General features: G+C 56.2%; 1 protein-coding gene and 1 pseudogene across 1 annotated transcript in view; one reads left to right on the top strand and one right to left on the bottom strand.

The window, feature by feature from the left end:
- The first annotated feature begins 159 nt into the window (after positions 1–159).
- Positions 160–562, top strand: LOC110125551 (2-iminobutanoate/2-iminopropanoate deaminase pseudogene; annotated as a pseudogene).
- A 2,692-nt stretch (positions 563–3,254) lies between these two features.
- Positions 3,255–20,827, bottom strand: part of KCP (kielin cysteine rich BMP regulator) — a 29,028-nt gene continuing 11,455 nt past the window's right edge. Inside the window, exons 9-40 of the mRNA XM_070475316.1 lie at positions 20,084–20,177; positions 19,889–19,968; positions 19,719–19,812; positions 19,307–19,392; positions 19,151–19,232; positions 18,743–18,895; positions 18,549–18,652; positions 18,378–18,471; positions 17,208–17,381; positions 17,006–17,088; positions 16,748–16,847; positions 16,477–16,665; positions 15,964–16,134; positions 15,064–15,240; positions 14,335–14,420; positions 14,008–14,092; positions 13,834–13,916; positions 13,671–13,764; positions 11,511–11,684; positions 11,163–11,245; positions 10,490–10,610; positions 7,978–8,057; positions 7,682–7,781; positions 7,110–7,198; positions 6,700–6,802; positions 6,462–6,604; positions 6,034–6,206; positions 5,840–5,951; positions 5,644–5,745; positions 4,528–4,692; positions 3,821–4,127; positions 3,255–3,675 (exon numbers count right to left, since the gene is read on the bottom strand). Coding sequence (XP_070331417.1) covers positions 3,407–3,675; positions 3,821–4,127; positions 4,528–4,692; positions 5,644–5,745; positions 5,840–5,951; positions 6,034–6,206; positions 6,462–6,604; positions 6,700–6,802; positions 7,110–7,198; positions 7,682–7,781; positions 7,978–8,057; positions 10,490–10,610; positions 11,163–11,245; positions 11,511–11,684; positions 13,671–13,764; positions 13,834–13,916; positions 14,008–14,092; positions 14,335–14,420; positions 15,064–15,240; positions 15,964–16,134; positions 16,477–16,665; positions 16,748–16,847; positions 17,006–17,088; positions 17,208–17,381; positions 18,378–18,471; positions 18,549–18,652; positions 18,743–18,895; positions 19,151–19,232; positions 19,307–19,392; positions 19,719–19,812; positions 19,889–19,968; positions 20,084–20,177 — 4,050 coding nt within the window. The 3' untranslated portion in view covers positions 3,255–3,406. The remainder of the gene's footprint in view (positions 3,676–3,820; positions 4,128–4,527; positions 4,693–5,643; positions 5,746–5,839; positions 5,952–6,033; positions 6,207–6,461; positions 6,605–6,699; positions 6,803–7,109; positions 7,199–7,681; positions 7,782–7,977; positions 8,058–10,489; positions 10,611–11,162; positions 11,246–11,510; positions 11,685–13,670; positions 13,765–13,833; positions 13,917–14,007; positions 14,093–14,334; positions 14,421–15,063; positions 15,241–15,963; positions 16,135–16,476; positions 16,666–16,747; positions 16,848–17,005; positions 17,089–17,207; positions 17,382–18,377; positions 18,472–18,548; positions 18,653–18,742; positions 18,896–19,150; positions 19,233–19,306; positions 19,393–19,718; positions 19,813–19,888; positions 19,969–20,083; positions 20,178–20,827) is intronic.

Raw genomic sequence — 20,827 nt, 5'->3', positions numbered from 1 at the left:
TATTTACTACTGAAAAAAATTCTGAGTATAAGTGCTTTTGTGTAGTTCAAAGCCATGTTGTTCAAATGTCAACTATATATATGGAGTCCCGAGAGTAACGGGTAAGAGTCATTTACTGGGTCGTTGTCTCTGAGGGGCAGCAAGGGAAAAGGGTTAGCCATGTCATCTTTGATCAGAAGGGCGATCAGCACAGTGAAAGCCCCAGTGGCCATTTGTCCCCACAGGCTGTGTTAGTCAACAGGACCATTTACATTTCAGGACAGCTAGGCATGGACCCTGCAAGTGGAGAGCTTGTGCCAGGAGGGGTGGCAGAAGAGACTAAACAGGCTCTTAAAAACATGGGTGAAATTCTGAAATCAGCAGGCTGCGACTTCACGTATGTGGTAAAACAACTGTTTTGCTGGCTGACATAAATGACTTCAATACTGTCAATGACATCCACAAACAATATTTCCAGAGTAGTTTTCCTGCTTGAGCTGCTTACCAGGTTGCTGCTTTGCCCAAAGGAGACTGTGTTGAGAGCAAAGAAATAGCTGTGCAAGGACCTCTCGGAATAGCATGATTCTAAGTGGGCCCAGTTATTTAGTTATTTAGTCTGAAATTTTAATATTTTTAAACTAATGGCTTAATCTTTGTTGGAGAGTGTGAGAGAGTCATTTCCTAGGCAGGTTGATAAGAAGTCTGGGGGTCCCCAAGGAGAGAGAGGTCTGGAATATTCAAGGAGGAAGAAAGGACAAACTTTTTACTTTTTTCCTTTACATTCCTTAGGATTATATAACAATAATGTATCCTGCCTGAGGACAGTCTTTGGATTAAACCCTCTGGCTAATTCTGTTATCTTAAAACATAAATTATGGGAGTAGGTCTGGTCTTTACAAGGATGTATCCTGTTTGAGGACAGTCTTTGGATTAAACCTTCTGGCCAACTCTGTTATCTTAAAATGTAAATTATGGGAGTAGGTCTGGTGAGGTCTTTACAACCTCCAGACATTCTTTGGATTCATTAGAGAGTATATAACTCCATTGCTAACACTAGCAAGGGGGTACTCTTTCTACCCCCTTCTGATATCTATGTCAGAAACTTTCTCTATCTCCTTTATACTTTAATAAAACTTTATCTCACAAAAGCTCTGAGTGATCCAGCCTTGTCTCTGGCCCCGGATTGAATTCTTCTCCTCCGGAGGCCAAGAACCCTGGCGTCTTTGCGTGATTCAGAAACAACCTTTCAAGTTTAAGGTTGAAATATTAGGAAAATACAATACCATGTACTATAAAATAAGGGGAACTGAACATGAATTGAAGATTAATGATGAATCTAGTTACCAATATTATAAATTACACTTCTATAACACTTGTATTGCTGGATGTGGGAAAACAGACATGCCTTACTTAACTCAGAAAAATAAAAGCAGAAGGAAATAACATGTAGGAAAGATGAGTTACTATTCCTCAGGAAATAAGAATGAGCACATCTAATTCAATTAAACTCTTAATTTAATGATGTGAACTATTTTGTTATGTCAGATCTGTGATTCTGCTTTTACTTGAGTAAAATTAAAGTCTGAATGTGGTAAAGGAGAAGAAACTGGACCAAATTTTACAGAGATAATGTTTTTCTAATGGAAGTAAAGTAGCATGCAGATTAAAAAAAAAACACCCCAAACTGTATATATGAAGGTTGCAACTGCATTATAGATGTGATATATACCCAATACTTTGGCCACCTGATACGAAGACCCAATTCATTGGAAAAGACCCTGATGTTGGGAAAGATTGAAGGCAGGAGAAGGAGACAACAGAGGATGAAACAGTTGGACGGCATCACCAACTCAATGGACATAAGTCTGAGCAAATTCCGGGTGATGGTGAAGGACAGGGAAGCCTTGTGTGCTGCAGTCCATGAGGTCTCAAAGAGTCAGACATGACTTAGCGACTGAACAACATGGCCAAACAGGCAGCAGTTCCCAACAGCTTACCGTATGCCAGGACACAAGACGCTGCTGTGGACGTGTGATCCTTCCTTGAAGCAACTCTATGAAGTAACTGGTATCATCTTCATCCCCACTTCACAGATGAGAAGACCAGGCCCCAGAGAGTAAGCTGCCCTAACTAACACAGGGCATTGTCTCCCTCATCTGGAGACACACAGCCCAAGAAACAGGCTCCGGGAAGATGTGGTCCCAAGTGTGAGCTATAACGCACTTCCCTAATGCTTGCTCCAAACTGTCCGTGGTCACTCTTTATTCCCCACAACACAGGAGATAAAGCGGGTGAGGACACATATGGGATGGTCTGTCATCTTCCCCTGCTGTCAGAAGTATCCTGGCCTGCCTACGTCTTGTAACAGCTCTGTGAAAGGGGCCCCAGCGGAAGCAGGCTGAACAAGCAGGCATGGGGTCTCAGTTCAGCCCAATGCCCTGCCTTCAACCCTGTTGGAATACTGGGGGCCCCATCAGGAGAACTGAGTCCCCCAACCCCAATTGTTTAGCTAAGTTCCCTAAAATATCAAGATCACATAACTGATAGGCGGCAGAGAGAACTCAGAGTTCTCTTTGAAAAGAGACTTTCCGTCAAAAAAGGAGATTTTTTTTTTTTCGATTTCAGACTCCAAGTTCTTTTCCCTATAAGGATGTCTTTGAAAGTTACACATGTGTCCCCTGCCCCCATGTCCATCAGGGGTGGGTGTAGCTGCGAACACACACAGAGTACGTGCGTGGGTTTATCTGGGCTTCTGAGAGGTGTGTGTGTGGTCCATCATGGGTCTGCATGTCATCACATACATACTGTCTTTCCTCTTCCTCACCCCAGGCTCGGGGTCCCTTTGTCACCAGGTCTTAGAGTGGCCCACAGGGTGCCTGAGCTCTCAATATCCCTGAAACCAGGAGGAAAGGGGATGCAACATGGGGACTGAGACCCTTCTCCGGGCTCCTCAGCCCCTGCACGATTGCACAAGGATCCACAGAAGCCCCCGCAGAGGGGCCACAGGCTGTGCCTACGACATGTAAGCACAGGGCTGGGATGGGACTCCTGGGTCCTCCTCCTGCCCACAGCAGGGTTTCCCAGGCAGCCCAGGGTGTGGCAGGCAGGGCAGCCCAGGGATGCAGGCTCAGAGAGTGTGTAAGGTCCGGGTCCGAGTCCCCACAGCTGCCACCACCCCAATTCTGGGACACTGATCTCTGGACCCCACGTTCCAAACAGCCCCCCTCACCACCACCCCAGCACCGGGAAGAAGCACATATACACACAAGGAAACCTTAGGCTGGACCCTAAGTTTACTATTTCCGATGCAACACAGCTGGGGTCTTTGTGGGAGCCACGCCCAGCCTCCCAGCACCCAGGCAGGGTGAGACGTGCTCGCCAAGGGGAGACTTCATGTCCGGTGAGTCCTGGTTGGTGTTGTCCTGGCTCAGGTTGGCCCCTGGGGCTCCCGGTTGGGGTTGAGCGGAGGGCTGGGCAGCTGGTCCCCAGTGAGCAGGACTGGGGGGCAGGCCTCGGGTGAGATACAGTGGGCCTCGTGCTCCACCAGGCCCGCTGGGCACTGGCAGCCGGGGATGCAGGGTCGCACACAGTGGGCTGCCAGCTCCCCCAGGGGGATGTGCCGGTTGAAGCAGGTGCGGGGACAGGGTGGGCCACACTCATCAAACACGAAGCCACGGTCCAGGGGGCAGCCCACCACTGCGGACGGAGTGGAAGGCAGGGTCACCGTCCAGTCTCCAGGCTCCCCCACCAACCCCGTGACCCTCCCTGAACCTTCCCTGTCCAGACCTGAGCCCTCCGTGTCACCCCCTCCCCCAGCTTGTCCTGGGCACTGCCCCCTCACCACAGAGTGTGGGGCCCCGCCAGGCCGGTGTCACCCCTGCACGGCGACAGTGGCTGGCATAGGCTTCCAGAGCATCACAGAGGCAGGCGTCAGCAGAGGAACCGGGCCCGCAAGCACAGAGGTCATACACGCAGGCGGCAAAGAAGGGGTCTGGTGGCACCACAGCATGGCAGCGGCTGAACGGGGCAGACTTCAGCACCGCACACCGGGCATTGGCCTCACGCCTGGCACGGTACCCTGCTGCCCGGCATGGATCCACCTCATGGCCCTTGGAACAGGGCCAACCAGGTCCTGGGCCCTCTGGGACCTAGGTGGGGAAAGCGGCCCTGATATGACAGCATCCACTGGCAGCTGACCTCCGTATGCTATGTTCTTCAAGTGCTTTGCACCAGATGTTTTGTTTTAGCCTCAAAAACTTCCTTACAAGAACAGCAAAGAAAGCATCAGCTACTTTTCCTTAAAAGTAAGTGTCTTGTTAAGTGTCTTGTCCAAGACTTAGAGTCAGTGAGTGATGAAGCAGGTCTTGGGGATTCAGTTGATGAGATCCCTTCCAACAGGCCCACCCCACCCAGCACCGTAACAGGCAAGAAGACTCCAAACCTTCCTGAAAGCCCCAAAGCCCAACCCCCCCTTTCCTTACCAGAGGGCTGCTCTGACACTCAGGCTCAACTGTGCCTCCCCCAGCCCCTCACTTCTGTGCAACTCACCTGCCAGCTATTCCCAAACGCAGCCTCAGTGGGCCGGAGCAGCTCCTCAGGGTCCTGCAGGTCATCCTGGGCAAAGCCATTGAAGTTGCCACAGAGCCCACACATGTGGCCCCGGTAGGAGCCAGGCACTCTCACCTCCACCTGGGACCGCCCATCCCACAGCACCTGTGCAGAGAGGCGGGGACTGGAGAGCAGGAGAAAGCCAGGGGCCCCAGGAAGCCCAGGGCCCATCCCAGTGGTGTGTCAGCATGCCCCCTGCAGGAGGGGAGGAGAAAGGACAGCTGGAGTGCCTCATGGAAGGGACGCTTGCTCTGGCCAAGGTCAGGAAGGCACCGCAGGAGGGCACCTTCTCCCGCCATCATCCCTGAGCTAGGCTTCCCCGTGAAGTGCAACCCACTTCCAGAGATTCACTCCCTCACGGGCATTCAGGCCCTACAGAGGACAAACCACAAGTAGAGTCTGGTATCCTAAGTTTTCGTGGGTGCTAAGTCGCTTCAGTTGTGTCTGACTTTGTGCAACCACCATGGACTATAGCCCACCAGGCTCCTCTGTCCATGGGATTCCCTAGGCAAGAATACTGGAGTGAGTTGCCATGCCCTCCTCCAGGGGATCTTCCCAACCCAGGGATCAAACCTGCATCTTTTATGTTTCCTGCACTGGCAGGCAGGTTCTTTACCACTAGTATCACCTGGGAAGCCCCATCCTAAGTGTGGATAAGCCTTATTTTGTGGACTTACAAATGTGCTTCTGGCTGGAGGCAGGGGAGTGAATTACTCTTTGACATGGGAATTGGAATCTCTGAAACCATCATCTAGGAGAGGATAGTTGACATTGTCTCCCCACCCCACCCTTCCCCGGTTTGACCATGGGAAAGCTGAGGCCCAGAGGGCTAGTTTAAGGCAATGGCCTAAGAGCCCCAGCACATCAGTGGCTGGACACCAGGCTCAGAACTCCTTTCATCACACCTGGAGTTCTCTAGCTCTGATTCCTCTTCCCCTTGGAAACCCGCAGAACTCTCTAAGCTCCTTGGCCTCGTGGCCTGGTAGGTAGTTGGTATTCCCCCTCCTACAGGATAGGCCTGAGGCGCCCCCTGCCCCACCCTGGCCCAGGCCGCACCTGGAGGCCCGGCTGGGAGTGCAGCACCACCGTGTGTCCCCGAAGCTCCACGTAGAACAGCGGTTCCTGCAGGAAGGGCAAGGCCACGGGGCGCCCGTCCACCTAGAGGAGAAGGGACGTGGGAGGAGGAGCGAGGTCGGGACAGAGGAGGGGACAGAACCGATTAAGCGGTCCCCGGATCCTTGGCTCTACTGACCGTGACCTCCCCGCCCTGAAGCAGCCGCACCGCCACATCTCCCAGCAGCACAGCCACCTCCTGGGTCCAGGACACGCCGCTCAGGCCCCGGTCATCGTTGGCCACGTGCACGCTGCGGTGGGAGGCCCGGGTTTAGGGGTCAGCAGGGCCGGGTGTGGGGCCGGGCAGGGAGAAAGGCAGAGGGAGCGGCGCACCTGAAGTCCCCGCCACGGCAGTCCTTGGCCAGCACGTAGCTGCAGCTGCCCTGGAAGTGCAGCAGGCGGCCGTCGAAGGTGCGGTAATGAGGGTCTCCGAAGGCCATGCAGGAAGCGGGCCGGGGCAGGCAGCGGGGACAGCAGCTGCCAGGACTCAGGGCGGGGGCCTCTTCCTGGCCTCCGCCCCGCACACGATCAGACACGCCGCGCTCCCGGCCGGGCCCCATGCTGAGCCTCCCCGGGGGACCCAGCTTCGCCGGGGAGGCTCCCGGGCTCCCGAGCTCCGGCTGGCGGGGATCAGGACGCCACCTCGTGGCCGTGTCAGACACTGCACGACCCGGGAGAGCCCGGTTTCCTACTTCCCCGTTGCTCCAGGTGGGCGGTGCCACGTGCCCACCCATCCCTCCGCCCCAGACCCTGGCACTCACGGGCCCACAGGAGAGCGGCGGGCAGCGCTGGCTGTGGCAGCGCACGGTGCCTGCCACGCAGGAGCAGTTGGTGCAGGCGTCCACGTCCCAGCGCTCCCCGGAGGCCACCAGCCGGCCCTGGTGCGCGCACGACGGGGCGGGGGCTGAGGGGACGCGAAGGGCGAGGGTCAGATGCCCGTCCCTCACGCTGGGTCTCGCTCCGCGCCCCGACCCCCAGCCCCATGGCCCTGGCCCGCACCTTGGCACCTCTCACAGCACCTGCCAGCCTCCCGCACCTTCGTCCAGCCGCGCGGGCAGGTGAGCGCCTGGCACTCCTCCAGGCGGCACTCCACGTGGCCCCGCTGAGGACAGACGTCATTGCTCTAGGGACTTCCGGCAGGGTTTGGAGTCCCTGCCTCACACTTCTGCATCAGGGACTGGGCAAGCAACCCCTCTCCCACAAGGGCACCCACTTCATGATCAAGTAGGGGGTGAAATCACCTTCAGCTGCTTGCCCTCACACAGGGGCACCTCTGCCCTCTCACCCAGAGGGGCTGCCTTTTTATAATTACCTCCAAGACCCCATATTCCCTGGTCCGGTGTCCTGAGGCCCTTCCCTTTATCCGTCTGTAAGGTCCTCCACCCCCCACCCTCCCTCCCCCAGCTCACACGGCAGGTGCAGGTGACACAGGCGTTGCTGGGGTCCCGCCAGCTCTCTCCATCCGCCACTGTCCGGCCCTCAGCCTCCACCACACATTCTGAGGACAAAGAAATGGGGATGGGGAGGCACTGTCATTCTGGCTGCATGAGCTCACCCTGAAGGCCCGGGGCAGGGCAGTGCCCACCCCATCTAATTAGTACCCTGGGGGTGTTAATTTCTTCAACCAGCAGCACCATGGCGGACTAAATGGCAGACCTTACGTCAGAGCCCAGGATATCCAGAGCGTCCCAGAAACTGAAAGAGCCAGAACTTTCCTTTGGTCTGGCTGCCAGCTCAGCAGTGCAATGCCCTCTGAGAGTGTTGGCCCTCTCTGGCCAGCCCTCGAGAATCCAGGCTCCATTCACTCCTCCCTCCACCTCACGGGTCCCTCCGCTAATGCACAGCCCTCCATTTCTATAAAAGAACAAACCCTGCATTCGGAGTGCACACCCCAGGTTGCCCACTTGGCCCATAGAGGCCACGCCTCCTGTCTCCCTCCTGGCGCATGTTCTGAGGATGCAGAACAAAACTGGGCACGAACCCTGGCACACGGGGCAGCAGCTCCCAGGAGGTATGTAGCGTTCCGGCAGGGGACAGCTGAGCTCAGGACAGGCCCGGTGAATGCAGAGCCAAGTCAGGTCCTATGGAAGGGCATGGGAACAGCACAGGTAGAAACCACAGGGAAGGCGCAGGGCCTAGGTGAAATGTGACATTCAGGACAAGTGGGCGAATGCTGTTGGGGCAATTGGGAAGCCTGGAGGTGCTAAACAGAGGAGTCACAGCTACAGAGGAGGAAGAAGAGGGGGCTGGAGGAATCCTCAAGGCCAGACGGCTCACCTGGCACTGGCAGGTGTAGCAGGGGTCTGGTGGGGTCAGCTCAGACCCCAGCAGGTGCTCTGTGCAGTGACTCAGTGCTTCTGTGAAGACAAGAATGCAGTATGGGAGATGCTGGGGGAGCAGGGACGAAAGCCCAGTTGACTGCCTGCCCCCTTACTGTGTCCCGGGATTTCTTGAGCCCAGGACATACTTATAGCCCTGACACCTTGACTCCAGGGAAGACAAATCCTTTTTCCTTTTGTTTCAGCCAAGAAAAGTTTGGACTCTTGACAAGGAACTCTGCTAGGATGGGGACCCTGGAAACGGGCAAGGTGTGGCTTCCTCAGCCTGAGGTGGCTAAGGACCATGCAGCTGCCTGGCCTGCCCCTCCCACTTCTGTTCATTTTGTCTGGAAGGAAGCACAATGAGCCAGGTACCCCAGTTCCAATCCTGGCTCCAACACTCAGAGCCTGTGCCACTTTTTGGCAAATTAATCAATTTCTCTGAACTTCAATTTCTTCATCTGTAAAATTCCTCATCACTGGGTAACTGTGAGAAGTAAATGTGAAACTGTTTATTAAAAGTAACAAGTACAAAAGAATAAAAGAGAATCCAAAAAATGTAAAAAAATAAATAAAAGTAACAAGTACAGTGTGTGGCATACAGTAGGTGCTTAATAAGAATGGAAACAATGATGGACTTTAAAGTTTCTTAGGTTCCAAAATCACTGCAGATGGTGACTGCAGTGATGAAATTAAAAGATGCTTGCTCCTTGGAAGAAAAGCTATGACCAAATTAGACAGCATATTAAAAAGCAGAGATATTACTTTGCCAACAAAAGTCTATCTAGTCAAAGTTATGTTTTTTCCAGTAGTCATGTATGGATGTGAGAGTTGGACCATAAAGAAGGCTGAGCACCTTAAAGGCTGATACTTTTGAACTGAGGTGTTGGAGAAGCCTCTAGTCCTTTGGACTGCAAAGAAATCCAACCAGTCCATCCTAATGGAAATCAGTCCTGAATATTCATTGGAAGGACTGATGCTGAAACTGAACCTCCGATACTTTGGCCACCTGATGCGAAGAGCCAACTCATTAATAAAGACCCTGATGCTGGGAAAGATTAAAGGCAGGAGGAGAAGGGGACGAAAGAGAACGAGATGGTTGGTTGGCATCACTGACTTAATGGACATGAGTTTGAGCAAGCTCTGGGAAATGGTGAAGGACAGGGAAGCCTGGCGTGCTACAGTCCATGGGGTTGCAAACAGTCGGACATAACTGAATGACTGAACAACAACAACAGCAGTACGTGGCATACAGTAGGTGCTTAAAAAGTATTATTATTTTTCTCTCCCCCTGCAGCACATTCTAGCAGGTGTTGGTAAGGATAGCTCTCCCCACCTCTGTAGCTGGACCGCTCAGTGCCCCTCTGGTCCTAAGATCCCTGCTCTCAACAAGCCAGCAGCCTGCACACCTGCAACCCTGTAGCACCACCTGCTGGACAAGAGGCAGCAGGCTTCAGCTCAGCTCAGTTCAGTTCAGTCACTCAGTCCTGTCCGACTCCTTGCAACCCCATGGACTGTAGCACGCCAGGCCTCCCTGTCCTTCACCAACTCCCAGAGCTTGCTGTAACTCACGTCCATCAAGTCAGTGATGCCATCCAACTATCGAATCCTCTGCCGTCCCCTTCTCCTCCCCCTTCAATCTTTCCCAGCATCAGGGTCTTTTCCAATGAGTCAGTTCTTCACATCAGGTGGCCAAAGTATTGGAGCTTCAGCTTCACCTTCTTCCTTCATTCAGTCCTTACAATGAATATTCAGGATTGATTTCCTTTAAGATTGACTGGTTGGATCTCCTTGCAGTCCAAGGGACTCTCAAGAGGCTTCTCCAACACCTCAGTTCAAAAGCATCAATTCTTCGGCACTCAGCTTTCTTTATAGTCCAACTCTCACATCCACACATGACCACTGGGAAAACTATAACTTTGACTAGATGGACCTTTGTTGGCAAAATAATGTCTCTGCTTTTTAATATGCTGTCTAGGTTGGTCATAGCTTTTCTTCCAAGGAGCAAGTGTCTTTTAATTTCATCACTGCAGTCACCATCTGCAGTGATTTTGGAACCCAAGAAAATAAAGTCTGTCACTGTTTCCATTGTTTTCCCATCTATATGCCATGAAGTGATGGGACCAGATGCCATGATCTTAGTTTTTTGAATGTTGAGTTTTAAGCCAACTTTTTCACTCTCCTCTTTCACTTTCATCAAGAGGCTCTTTAGTTCTTCTTTGCTTTCTGCCATAAGGGTGGTGTCACCTTTGTATCTGAGGTTATTGATATTTCTCCCTGCAACAATTAGTTTCCCTGGTTTCCCCTTAGGGCCATACAGGTCTCACTGGCTAGGGTGTGGGCTTCTAGAACAACCCACTGGACTCAGGAAGGGGCTGGGACTGTGGAGGAGAGCTGGCTGGCCCATTTGGTGTCACTCTGGGGGGTGGCAGCCCTGCCCTCTTGACCTCCCTGCCAGTCCGGGGACTCACCGGCACAGGTGGGGCAGCATTGCTGGGGCCCGGGGGTCAGGAGCTGGCTGGCGGGGCAGCCCACCAGGCGGGGGCACTGCTGCCGGTGACAGCTCAGGCTGGGTGTCCCCTCAGGCTGCAGCTGAGCAAGAGGGCAGAGGGTGGGATCCGGGCCATGGAAGCCAAGAGCCGCCCCCTTTCCACTGGACTCCAGGCAACTCTGTCTGCAGAGAGACTCAATCTCTCCCCAGACTTGCCCCCCACCCCCCACCCTCTATGGGGTGCCTGCTCCTGTAGTCACTTGGGCGTGAGCGTTTGTGTGACCTTTGAGCCTTCTGCAAGCTCAGGGCATCTTCCCTCCCCAGTCCTACTGCCTAATCTCCCGATCCATGACATCATTTGACTGCTCAAAACCCTTCCATTGACTCACAGTTCTTTCAAATAGACTTTCCCCAATAGGGCCCCTGACCACTTTCCAGGTGCCTCCCCCCAGATTTCTACCCATGCCACCCTCCACTCCAGCGGGGTGGGCCTGCCCACTGCCTGCCCCACAACCCCAGACTTCCTGGCCCTGTCGGCTCTTCACCCCAAGCCCCTGCCTCTCTCCCTGGCCACAAGGACACACTCCTGTCCCTGACCCCACAGTGCCTGCTCCCCAGTGTCGAGGCTGCCCTTCCACGGTGCCCTCCCCTACCTCACAGACGCATATTTCGCAGGGGTCTGCACCAGGCTGGAAGCTCTCTCCTGGCTCATACTTCCGACCCTCATGCTCACAGTCTTGTTGGAGGGTGAAGGTTGGGGGGTGGGGGGTGGGAGGGGTACAGGTGGGGTGGGGTAAGAGTAGAACAAAACCAGGGAACTTTCAGACTGGCCGCCATGCCAGGGGTGGGGTTCTCTGCCCCCTGGACTCCCCCAACCTCAGAGACTGGAGTGTGTATAGGAATGGGGGCCACCCAGCCCAATGCAGTGACAGGGAGATGCTGACTGGCTCTGCCTCCTTGCCACCCCCCGCCTCAGCCCTCCCCAGGCATCAAGGGCATACCGGAGCACCGAGGGCAGCAATCCCTGGGCCCCTGGTGGGGCTGGGCGCAGGAGGTGGAACACTGGACGCGGGCACAGGTGACGACACCCTCATGACACATGCAGGAGGAGCAGGGGCTGTCGGGAGGCTTCCAGCTACTGCCTTCGGGGTGCTCCTCCCCATGGAACAGGCAGCCTGTGTCCGCGGTGGGCCGGGATGAGCTCTGAGTCTGGGTTCTGCATGTCTGCCCCCGACCCCCTGCTCCACCCTGCATAGTCAGTAGGGCAGGTGGGTAACCAGGAGGGGCTTGTTCAGGGCTGGAGTGGGAAGCTGGGACAGAACCCCTGTGTGTGCTGGAGGGGAAAGACCTTGGGTCAGGGTCAGAACACCCAGGTTCTAATCCTGTTCCTGCCTGTTTGCTAGACCCTAAGCCAGGCAGCAGGCACTGTCCGTCCCAGCCCAGCACCAGCAGCAGCACCTGGCCTGTGGTAGCAGGGTAATGCATACATGTGACGCTAGTGGTAAAGAACCTGCTTGCTAGTGCAGGAGACACAAGAGACATGGCTTGGATCCCTGGGTCTGGAAGATGTCTTGGCGGAGGAAATGGCAACCCACTCCAGTATCTTTGCCTGGAAAATCCCAGGGACAGAGGAGCCTCACAGGCTACAATCCATGGGGTTGCAAAGAGTTGGACACGACTGAAGCAACTTAGCAGGCATGCACGGGATGAATGAAAGATTCCATCACTAACCATGTGCCCAAGGTAACTCCATCTCTCCAAGCCTCAGTTTCCTCACCCATTAAATGGAGATTTCATCTGTCCTGCCTACCTCCCAGGGCAAGGAGATGTTCATGGTTCTTATACCATTTGGGGCAGTGTATGGGGTAAGGGTCTTCTTCATAGGCTGAAAAAAGACCCCTATTCTAGAACCAGGTGGCCTAGATACAGATCTTGACTCTGCCACCTACTGGCTAAGTGACCACAGGTAAGTTATGTTAACTCTCTGTACCTCAGTTTTCTCACCTGTAAAATGGGAATAATTAATCATAATACCTACCTGATGAGATGGTGTGTATAAAGTGCCTAGCTCCGGGTGCAGCACATGGTATATACTCAATAAATGTTAACTATCATAATTACCATTATGAACCACAACCTTTGTGTGGATCACAACAAACCGTGGAAAATTCTTAAAGAGATGGGAATACCAGACCACCTGACCTGCCTCCTGAGAAATCTGTATGCAGGTCAAGAAGCAACAGTTAGAACTAACTGGACATGGAACAACAGACTGGTTCCAAATTGGGAAAGGAGTACATCAAGGCTGTATATTGTCACCCTGCTTATTTAACTTATATGCAGAGTACATCATGAGAAATGCTGGACTGGATGAAGCACAAGCTGGGATCAAAATTGCTGGGAGAAATATCAACAACCTCAGATATGCAGATGACCCCACACTTATGGCAGAAAGTGAAGAAGAACTAAAGAGCCTCTTGATGAAAGTGAAAAAGGAGAGTGAAAAAGTTGGCTTAAAACTCAGCATTCAGAAAACTAAGATCATGGCATCTGGTCCCATCACTTCATGGCAAATAGATGGGGAAACAATGGAAACAGTGACAGCCTGGAAATCAATCCTGAATATTTATTGGAAGGACTGATGCTGAAGCTGAAACTCCAATACTTTGGCCACCTGCTTGGAAGAACTGACTTATTGGAAAAGACCCCGGTGCTGGGAGAGATTGAAGGCGGGAGGAGAAGGGGATGACAGAGGACAAGATGGTTGGATGGCATGACCGACTCAATGGACATGAGTCTGAGTAAACTCTGGGAGTTGGTGATGGACAGGGAAGCCTGGCGTGTTGCAGTCCCTGGGGTTGCAAAGAGTCGGACATGACTGAGCGACTGAACTGAACCAATATGAATGGTGTGTGGTTAGGAACAGGATAGGAGATTCCAGTAAGAGTCTAGAAGGAGAAATGGGCTGGGCAGGCCAGGGGCAGGAACAGGAAGGAAGAGATGAAGGTGGGCATGGTGAGAGCTCAAGGCCTGAGGTGTGGGAAGGCCAGATGGGTGGACAGGGAGGTGGGAAGGCTGGAGGGGAGGGAGGTGGGGCAGATGGAGGGACACGGGACCCAGCAACGGACACAAGGGGGCAGCTCCCCATCCACCAGGCGTACCTCTGCAGCGAGGACAGCAGCTCCCCTGCTCCGTGACCTGGAGTGGGCAGGACAGGGGCGGGCAGGGCTGCCGCACACAGCTGACCTGGCCGGCCTGCGGGAGAGGCACGCTCAGTGACTTGCTCCCGCCGCCCCCAGCCCCTCGGCCACCTCCCTGCCACACCTCACAGCGACACCGCTCACAGCTGCCTGCGGGCCCCTCAAACTCCTCCCCGCCCTGGTACTCCTGACCCGGAGAGAGGCAGCCTGTGGGCGACAAGGTCCCTGGGTGAGGCTGCGGGGCCGTCCCAGCTCAGGCCTGGCAGAGAGGGAGGGAGGAGGGGGCAGGCATGTGCGCAAATGGGGCAGAAGCAGGGTCCTGCAGGGGGGCGAGGGCAGAGAGCCGGAGGACACGGCTTCTTCCGGCAGCGCATGGAACCTTCCTGGGGGAGAGAGGCCGCCTGGCCACGTCCCGACTCCCGTGCATCACACCCTCAAACAGGGCTGCACACGGCCCCCCGTGGGGGTACCCGTACTGACCCCCGCCCCCGGGCCCAGGAGACCAGTCCTGGCCCCAGTGGACATCACAGGCAGAGTGTAGCCCGGGAGGAGGAACGCCCTTTTTTCTGGCCAGAAAGGAGGATCAGGGATGAAGGGTTCCCAAGCCCCCAGAGGGCCACCTCACCTGGCAGGTGCAGAGCGAGCAGGTGGGGTCTAGTGGGTCAGGAAGGGTCTCTCCAGGGGCAGCAGTGACCCCATGATAGAGGCATCCTGGCAGAAACGGGAATGCAGTGGAAGTGGCTGCAGTCAGTGGAGCCCTCCACCCACCCACCCACACACGCACACACACACACCGGGCCTGGGGTCCTCTACCAAAGCTTAGCTAAGAGTCAGAAAGGGAGAGGTGAGTGGCTGGGAAGGGGAGGGATGGGAGGAAAGACTTCGGCCAGACCACGGTGGAGAGACTTGTGTGTGTGAAGCAGGGGGTACTGAGGGTGAGATCATAGACCACAGACCAGGGTGGGAGGAGGATATGAGGGAGGGCCACCTGGAAATGAAGGTGAGAGGTGGGTTGGGCTCGGGAGGGTGGATGAAGGAAGCCAGGAGGGAAGGAAGGTGCTGGGTGTGTTAGGCGATTCAAGGGCCGTGGAGTCACTGAATGCCTTCGAGCCTCGTGACATGTTTGAGGAAGGCAGGGAGACAACCGAAGGATGCGAAGATCTGGCCACACAGACCTTCTGCTTATTTGGTGAGTTCAACAGGCCGTGTGAGGTGCCAGCAGAGACCCAGAGGAGGCCAAGTGTGGGGTGAGAAACCAGAGGAGACTCTCGGGTGTGGGCTGGCCATGAGGCCGTCTCAGGGGAGGGTGACAGTGACCAGACCCACTGACAGGGGCAGTGGAGGGCAGGTCTACCCTGGCAGGTCGGGCAGCAGTGCCCAGCTTGGGTGAGCGGGTGGCTGCAGCCCAGGGGCTCACAGGGCCGGCGGCCGCAGGTCACGAAGCCTCCGAGGCAGGTACACAGGTTGCAGGGCTCGTGGGGATCCGGGAACTCCTGGCCGCTCAGGTAGGACTCCCCCAGATACTCACAGCCTTCAAGAGAGGACAGGGAGGCCAAGGTGGAGGAGCAGAAATCAGACAGGAGACCGGTCATCTGGCTCTAAGCTTGGACCTGGCCTGAGCTCAAGGGCTCAAAGACCTGGGGGCAAAGGGCAGGGCTCAGTGCCGGCAGTAGGGAGCCACAGTGGGATGGATGAACTGGCCAAAGGACAGACTTTCTCCCCTTTGATCTGCAAAGAAGCCCCCTGTCCAGTCTATAGGGAAAATCCACCTAGAATTTAGCCCAGGACTTTTTTTCTTATAATAATAAATATATTTGACCCACACTAGGGCAATAAATTGGATGGCATCACCGACTCGATGGACATGAGTTTGAGAAAGCTCTGGGAGTTGGTGATGGACAGGCAAGTCTGGAGTGCTGCAGTCCATGGGGTCACAAAGAGTTGGACATGACTGAGTGACTGAACGGAGGGCACTAAAGGGGCTTCCCTCGTGGCTCAGATGGTAAAGAATCTGCCTGCAATGCAGGAGACCTGGGTTTGATCTCTGGGTTGGGAAGATCCCCTGGAGAAGGAAACGGCAACCCACTCCAGTATTCTTGCCTGGAAAATCCCATGGACAGAGAAGCCTGGCAGGCTACAATCCATGGGGTCACAAAGAGTCGGACACGACTGAAACGACTTCGCACGCACGCTGGGCAGTCAAGAAGACTTTGACCCCGTCCTCCCAGCCCGCCCCCCAGTCCCTGCCCCTCACCGTCACAGGCAGGGCAGCAGTCACCCTGGGCAGGGAAGGGGCACTGTGCAGGTGCACAGGCCCTGGGCTCACAGCTGACGCTGCCCTCCCAGCAGAGGCAGACGTGACAGCCGGCAGTGGGCGAAGGGAAGCGCTCCCCGCTGGCGAACTCCTTCCCCTGGTACAGGCAGCCTAGGGGCGCAGAAGAGGGGCTGGGGGCTCGTGGAGTACCAGGCGCATTACCAGGGCATGCTGCCCTCCCAGCCCTAAAGGCCAAGCCATCCCGGAGACCACCCTCCATCCTGCTGAGTACCAGGCACATTACCTCCCAGGCCCTGTGGATCAGGTGGGCACTGTTTCCCCACTTTCTTAGTGAGAACCCCGACATGGGAGGGGCGGGCCAGGAGGAAGTGGGGAGAGGAGGTGGCGCCCTCCTGGAGACAAAGAGGGGTGTGGAGGAAGAGGGGCACCAAGAGTGGGGTGGAGTTAGAAGAAGGGGGGACAGGGTAGGGAGGGGGACAGCCAGGGCATTACCGTCACAGGAGGGGCAGCAGAGCCCCTGGCGCGGGTGGGTGCAGGGCGCGGGCGGGCAGGGCAGTCGCTGGCAGGACACCGAGCCGTCCAGGCAGAGGCAGCGGCGGCAGGGGTCATCGGGTGGGGAGAAGTGCTCCTGGTGGCGGGCGGGGACCAAGCCCCCCAGCCGAGGGCAGCCGGAGGGGGCGGCTGCGGGGGAGAGCCTCCATCAGCGGGGCTGGGGACAGGCTGCGGAGGGGATCCACCCTGGAGAGGCGGCGAGGGGCGCAGCTCCTACCTGGGCACTGTGGGCAGCACTCTCCAGGCAACAGGACTGGCTCTGGGCAGGACAGGGGCGGGCAGCGGCGCGCCAGGCACTGCACATTGCCTCCCTGCAGATGGACCAGGCCAGGGCAAGTTAGCCATAGGAGGTGGAGGAGACCCCATGCCTTCCCACCCTGACCTTGGCTGACCTCGGCTGACCTCTCCTGGTCTCCCCAAGCCCTGTCCTCCCTCCCCGGACTCCTCCTCCCATCCACACTAGACTCACCAAACAGTGACACAGCCGGCAGGGGTCAGAGGGGTGGGGGAAGTCAGCCCCGTTGGGGTACTCTTTCCCTCCAAAGGCACAACCTGGAGGAGAGGGCAGCTAGAGGCCCGGGAGAGGCCTTTCTCCCTCCAGGGCACGCGGCCTTCCCCAGCCCTAAAGGCCAAGCCATCACAGAGACCACCCCCCATCCTGCTCGCCTCACCATTGCAGTTGTTCTGGCAACAGACACTAGGCAGCGGGTGGGCACAGGCGGTCTGGGGGCAGACCCGGGGTTGGCAGCGAGCATGGCCTTCCTGGCACTGGCATTCCTGGCACGGGTCTCGGGGGTGTGAGAAGCGCTCACCATCCACAAACACCTGTTTCTCCAGGACGCAGTCTGCACAGTGGGGTGGGGGTGGGCAGGACGGGGGCACAGAGACAGTGCAAGGAGCAAGCCAATAGCCCCTCCCGCCTTGAGTCCAGAGCCACTGTGGAAGTGCCACTTGGAAGCTGTCCGCATGGAGGGAGAGGAGGAGGAGGGGTTGTGTACACACGCAAGGGTATCTCTCCGAGCACACGCCTATGTGTGTATGTGTGTAGTCTCTTTACCTGCAGGCAGATATGTGTGCCTCTGAGGGTGAAGAGCTGAAGGGCTTGTGCACGTGCCTGCCTGTATTTGTGATTCTCGCCCTACACACTCTCCATGTGGGCAGGGATCAGAGCACATCACATCCCAGCTCCCAGCCTAAGGTATAGAAAACTTGAACACTTGTCATCTGAATCAGTCTTGTACAAGTAGATACACGGGGGGATCCAGGTGTGTGGGCAGTGGATGAGGAAGTATAAGATGGGAGAGAAGGGTGGGTTTAGTAACAGGAAGGGACAAACAGATGTCTACCGTGTCTCCCACCCATGCTCTGTGAGTTCAAGAGAGTTCCAAGCTATGTCAGACTGAAGACAATTCAGAAGGCCATTGCTGTTTAAAGTTAGGGTTAGGCCCCAGGGGGGGCTTCCCTGATAGCTCAGTTGGTAAAGAATCTGCCTGCAATGCAGGAGACCCTGGTTTGATTCCTGAGTCAGGAAGATCTTCTGGAGAAGGGATAGGCTACCCACTCCAGTATTCTTGGGCTTCCCTTGCGGCTCAGCTGGTAAAGAATCCATCTGCAGTACTGGAGACCTGGGTTCAATCCTTGGGTTGGGAAGAGCTCCTGGAGAAGGGAAAGGCTACCCACTCCAGTATTCTGGCCTGGGGAATTCCATGGACTGTAGAGTCCATGTAGTAGCAAAGAGCTGGACACGACTGAGCGACTTTCACTTTCACTAAGGACCCAAGGGGCCGTGGAGTGTTAGAGCCAAGGGCCTCCTGAGCCACACAGGAGCAGTAAGTACATACCTGGGCACCTGGGGCAGCACTGGCCGGGTCCACTCTGAGGCCTGGCACAGGTTGTGGGAGGGCAGTTGACCAAGGAGCACGTCACGGTCCCATCCTGGAAGCAGGTGAGAGGGCAATGGTGGTGGGTCCCGGGAGGGGCTGAGCCGGGCAGCGGAAAGCCTGGGGAGGTACCTCGCAGCGGCAGGTGTGGCACGGGTCTGCATCTGTGAAGTTCTGCCCGTTGGCGTACACTTGGCCGTGGTAAGTGCAGCCCTCACAGCTGGGGCAGCAGGCACCTGGGCAAGGCAGGTGGGTCAGAGTCCTACCCATCAAGGTGAACTGGTCAAGGCACGGGGGAGAAAGCTAGCTCGGGGCAGGGCACTCACCCGGGGGCTGGGTGGGGTGCTGGCATGGGGCTGGGGAGCAGAGCAAAGTCCCACACACAGGCACCCCAGCTTGACAGGAGCAGGTTGTGCAGGGCTGGCCATCAGGCTTCCACTGGACACCCTCAGCAAACTCCTCTCCATCAAGCACGCAGACTACAGCGGTGTGAGGTGGGGAATGGCTGTCACCATGGCAACCCAGGCACCTCCATCCATCCCTGTCCTTCCCAGACCACCCAGGATCCTTCCCAGGATCCGAGCTTCACCATCCTCACAGCAGCCTCTGAACCCACTCTGGAATGGCTGGTGGACTTAGGGATGCGCCCCCCACCTACTGTGAAGGAACACTCCTGGTCACTGCAAGCAGCACCCTTTCATGGTTGTCTGCCCCCCGGCCCCCAGTACACACACCTGAGCAGAGCTGGGGGCCAGAGTCAGGCAGGGTGCAGGGCTTGCCTGGGCACTCATGCTCCTCGCAGAAGACCTCGCCAGCCTAGGAGGGAGGCTGGGTGAGAGGCCCTGAGGGGACAAGACAGACCTGGGATGTGAGACAGCAGGACTGCCTACCTGGCAGGAGCAGCGGACACAGCGGCCACTCTCTTGGAGCTGGAAGGTTTCCTGGTTCTGATACTGGTGTCCCTGGTACTCACAGCCTGGACAGGACGACAGAGGGGCAGGGGGACAGGGCTGGGGGCTGATGGGGAAGCCTCACCACACCCGAGACCTCCACCCCGCATCTGATAGGACAGTCACACGTGTTCTCCAGGAAGCCCTGCCTGCCAGCCTCCGCTGGCCCCCAGGTGCCCAGCATGCCATGAGGCGAGGGGAGAACTTGTCCCTCACCCGTGGTGACAGAGCTTAGGTTGGTTCAAGGGGGCTTCTGTAGGTTCAGTGGAGGCAACCACCCCCACCTCCAGACCCAGAGCCTCTCCTGGGGCAGCGGCTAGCCCTCCCCCAGGTGACTGGAGCCCTCACTCACTGTCACAGACAGGGCAGCACTCCCCCGGGGTCCTGCCTGGGTGTCTGCAGGGCGTGGGTGGGCAGGGTGGAGGCTCACACTGGACACTCCCGTTCTGCCAACAGGGCCTGGTCAGCATGCGAGAGGCAGGCCCAGATGCCAGGCCCTCCCTGCCGGGCAGCCACACTCACGGCACAACGGCAGTGCGAGCAGGGGTCCCCCGAGCCCACAGGCTCCCCGCTGCGGTAGTCCCGCCCGTTTAGGAAACAGCCTGTTGGGAAGACGGTGCCTCAGACCCTCCTCAGGGCCGCATGCCAGTCAGTGTCCTGGTCTTCTCAGGAAGCCCATGATCCGCTTTCTGATCCCCCTACCACTTGCTGACTCACCATCACACACAGGGCAGCAGGTGCCCGGGAGGGGCCGGGCAGGGTATGGGCAGAGACTGGCACATTCTCGCTGGCGGCACTGGATGTGGCCCTCCTGTGGGGTCAGAGGAAGGGGCCATGAGAGCGCAGCCAGGTAGCAGAAACAGCCTTCAAGTCCCAGCTATCCATTTACTAGATGTTGTTATGAGCAAATTGTGTCCCCCTTCATATTCTTGTGTTGCAGTCCTAACCCCCTCAGAATGTGATCTTATTTGGAAATAGAGTCATAGCAGATGTAATCACATAAGATGAGGTGAGACTGGAAGGGGGTGGCCCCTGATCCAGTGACTGGTGTCCTCTTAAAAAGGGGAAATTTGGACACAGATACACACAGGGAGAACAGCATGTGGAGACGAAGGCAGAAGCCATGGGATGCCAAGGATTGCCAGCCAGCCACCAGAGCTGGAGAGGGGCCTGGAACAGTCTCCCTGACAGTTTTCAGTCAGAACCAACCCTGCCAGCACCTCGATCTTGGACTTCTGCCTCCAGAACCATGAGAGGACCAATTTATGTTGTTTAAGCTATTCTGTTTGTGGCACTTTGTTACTGCAGCCCTAGAAACAAATACAGATGGATAACCTGGTGTGTCACCTAAAGTTCTCTGTGACTCCGTTTACTCATCTGGAAAAACAGAGAATGATCCTATCTGCAGGAAGAGAGACGCAGACGTAGAGAACGGACCTACAGCACGGGGTGGGGGAGGGG

This window comes from Odocoileus virginianus, chromosome 1 (genome assembly GCF_023699985.2).
Source record: "Odocoileus virginianus isolate 20LAN1187 ecotype Illinois chromosome 1, Ovbor_1.2, whole genome shotgun sequence".
In the NCBI taxonomy this organism is placed as follows: domain Eukaryota; kingdom Metazoa; phylum Chordata; class Mammalia; order Artiodactyla; family Cervidae; genus Odocoileus; species Odocoileus virginianus.
The sequence above is the reverse complement of the archived record's forward strand: the minus strand, read 5'-3'. Positions and strand labels throughout refer to the sequence as shown.